A 3108-nucleotide genomic window follows, 5' to 3' on the forward strand; every position below is an offset into this window, starting at 1 on the left:
GCAGAGGCGAGACAGGCGCTCCCTCGCGTCAGGAAATAATGACAGCTCGAGCGCCTCCGCTCCCGCCCGCCCCGCCCCACGCGCCTGGGCCGCAGGCGGCGCCCTCCCGGCTGCCCGCGCCGAGGGGCGGCCGCGCCCCCTCCTCGCCCCCCGCCCCGCCCAGCCCCGCCGCGCCGTGCCAGGCCCAGGGCCACCCAGTGCCGCCAGCCTCACCGGGTCGGAGCTGGAGGCCGCCGTCGCGGCGGCTGCACCACAGCGCGCGCTCGCCCTGCTGCAGGATGTAGTGGTCCTTGGCTTGGAAGAGCTCCATGCCGGCCCCGGGTGCCGAGGGAGGAGGCGGCGGCGGCCGGGCGCGCCCGTGTCTCCGCGGACCCCGGCCCCGGCGGCGGCGGCTCGCGGGGGGCGCGCGGGGCGTCCTAGTCGGCTGGGCCCGCCGGAGCCCGCGCCTCGAGGAACAGCGACTGAGGGAGCGCCCCAGCCGCCAGGCCCGCCGGAGGAGAACGCGCACCGGCGGCGGTGGCGGCAGCGGCGGCGGCCTTGGAGGCCTCTCCCCCCAGCTCCGCCCCTTGCCCGGCTCCGCCCCTGGCACCGCTCCCGGCCCCACCCCCTTCCGTGGCCCCGCCCCTGGCTTCTCCCAGGCTCCGCCCCCTCCCTCTCTCCCCCGCGCGCCTCTTTCTTCTTTCAGCTCCCCTTTCTGCCCTTTCCCGCCGCCCTCTCCTCTAGCTTCTCCCGGGTTTCTCCTCCTGGCTCCTCCCCACAGGCTCTTTCTCCCTCCCTTCCTCCTCCCTCAACTCTCCTCCCGCTCTTCCCAGGCCCCGCCCCTGGCGGGTCCGCCTTCCCTCCAGAGGCAACGGCTGGCCGAACCCCGGCATGGCTGAGTCAGGGGCCAGCTGCCCTCCTGCCTTGTAACCTATGGAGCAGAAGCTCACTGGTGGGGTCTTCCCTCCCATGCCGGCGGGTTATTCGTTTCTTGCTCCAGCCCTGAGGAAAGCCCGGCCGCCTCCTTACATCCAACCTGGAACCCCCTCCTCCCCGGGCCTGAGCTGCCCGCAGAGACCCAGGCCGGGAGAGCCGGGAAATGCAACCCAAGACGCTGGTTACTGGGGTCTAGACCCAGCCAGGCTCTCCGCGGGGCAGGGCCGTCCTCTATTTTGGTATTTACTGTTAGAACCTTGTGACGTTTGACAGCAGCAGGTATTCAACAAATACACATCAACCAGGAGCGTGTAACAATAAAAAACACAAGTATTAGCACAGGGCTCTAGCGAGGAAGAAGGGAGTAAAGTTCAGAAGCTATCGTACCCCGAATTAAGCAAGATGGGTCTGAGAAGACGTCAAAAAATTAATCAGTGAAGTAAAAGGGATCTAGTTTGACAAGGATAAGATGGCTGGAAAACCTCCTGTGGAAGGAGGAAAGGCCCCCCTCCCATATCTCTAAGCTGTCTGTTTTGAAAGGCCAGCTGGTATGTTGAACCCAACGGGCCTTGGGAGTCAGGTCCAGCTCCAGGTGTGGTCTAGTGCGCGATCTTGGGGAGATCTCTTGGTCTCGGATGGTGGTTGAACTCAATGGCCTTTAAATTACACTCAGTTTTATATATCAGTGAGTCTTGCTACTCCTATCTCCTGTAATCTGTAATGTTTTAGAAGGAAAGGAGGAAAAAATGCGGCAGGAGACAAGAAAAGGAAGGCAATACTTTTAACCTTCTGCCTAGATAGAAGTGAGAGGGCCCCAAGGCAGCAAAGAATTCCACGTTACCAATTATTCCAGCCCACACTGATTTCTCTGCTGAATTTCCATAGCACAGAAAGACCCATGATGACAAACTGTCCTGGAATCTCTGATAAGTACCAAGCCTCCTGGACTACCCAGATATCTTCAACATAAAGATCAAGAGAAGTGATACTATATCAAATTTTCATGATGTGACTTGGACACAGAAGATAATGGAGACGAGATTCAGTGGAACCATCAGTTTCAGATTTACTGTTGAATTCAACCATATGTTGACTTTCCTTAGCAGAAATGAACAGGTAATGAGAAAGTCCTCTGACAACTGTATGTTCTATAAATTATTTTATTTTTTAATGAATCACATTGCCGGATAAAGAAAGCAATGCTATTGTAATTGTTTGAAAACAATTGGCTAGTTGATTGAAACTTTTCCTTATGTTTTAAATCAATGATTCCAACCCTAGCTACCTATTAGGATCACCTGGGGAGTTTTTCAAACACACCAATGCTAGGATCTCAGACCAGTAAACTCAGAATCTAACTGGGGTAGGCTCTGGCATCAGCATTTTTCCTAAGCTACCCAGAGGATCCTAATGTGCAGCCAGGGGTAAGCAGCACTTTTTAAAATGAAATTAATTGGAAAGTTCTGCCTGATAGCAGCGTAGCAGAAAACAGCAGTCAGTCATTAACTAATACCATTGTATGGGGGTGGTTACCTATAAATCCGGAGTTAACAAGCAGAATCTTTAGGAGCGAGACAAACCTGAAGAAAAGTTGCTCCTGGAGCCTGACGTTCTCCCCTCTCTCTCTAAATGCATGCCTGGCTGAACAGAATGGCTGAAAAGAGGAAATACTCTGTCCTTAGCGGATATCAGGTCCCCAGTCTCCTGCCACAGCTGCCTTGCCTTGCTCCTGTTATGGAATCCTTGAACCGCTTCTCCATTCCCTGGCTGGCCTCCCCATCTCTGGCCTGTGGCTACCTGCTAGCCTCTATCACTTTCTTCCAGCCTCCTAATTCGAGGCCCTCCTGCCCTTGAATGATGTCACCAGGTTGTACTAGAAAGTCCATGTGATGCTGTTCTGCTTTTTAAACAGGAATGACCATCATGCATATTACATATTTTTTTTTACGTGTATGGTGTCCTTATACTCATTTAAGCATATTCGCTGGGGAGTTAGGTTGTAGCCAGCTCTGTGTGATCTCAGGTCACTAAATCTTTTTTTAGTCTCTTTCTTTATTTATTAAAAGGGATGATCACAAGGGTTCCTCCAGCCCTGAAATCAATGAATGTGAGGAAATGTGTCCACACAGTTAAACCTACGCAAATAATGATGGTAAATGACTCAACTCTGATTATTGATTGGGCCTTCGGTAT

At 54.2% G+C, this 3108-nt stretch overlaps 1 protein-coding gene across 1 annotated transcript in view; it reads right to left on the reverse strand.

Annotated features, from left to right (window-relative positions):
- INPP5F (inositol polyphosphate-5-phosphatase F) overlaps nucleotides 1-325 on the reverse strand; it is an 87129-nt gene extending 86804 nt beyond the window's left edge. Inside the window, exon 1 of the mRNA XM_040623864.1 lies at nucleotides 214-325. Within this exon, the coding sequence (XP_040479798.1) occupies nucleotides 214-310 (97 nt within the window). The 5' untranslated portion in view covers nucleotides 311-325. The remainder of the gene's footprint in view (nucleotides 1-213) is intronic.
- Between the last annotated feature and the right edge of the window lie 2783 nt (nucleotides 326-3108).

This window comes from Ursus maritimus, unplaced genomic scaffold (genome assembly GCF_017311325.1).
Source record: "Ursus maritimus isolate PB19 unplaced genomic scaffold, ASM1731132v1 scaffold_7, whole genome shotgun sequence".
Classification (NCBI taxonomy): domain Eukaryota; kingdom Metazoa; phylum Chordata; class Mammalia; order Carnivora; family Ursidae; genus Ursus; species Ursus maritimus.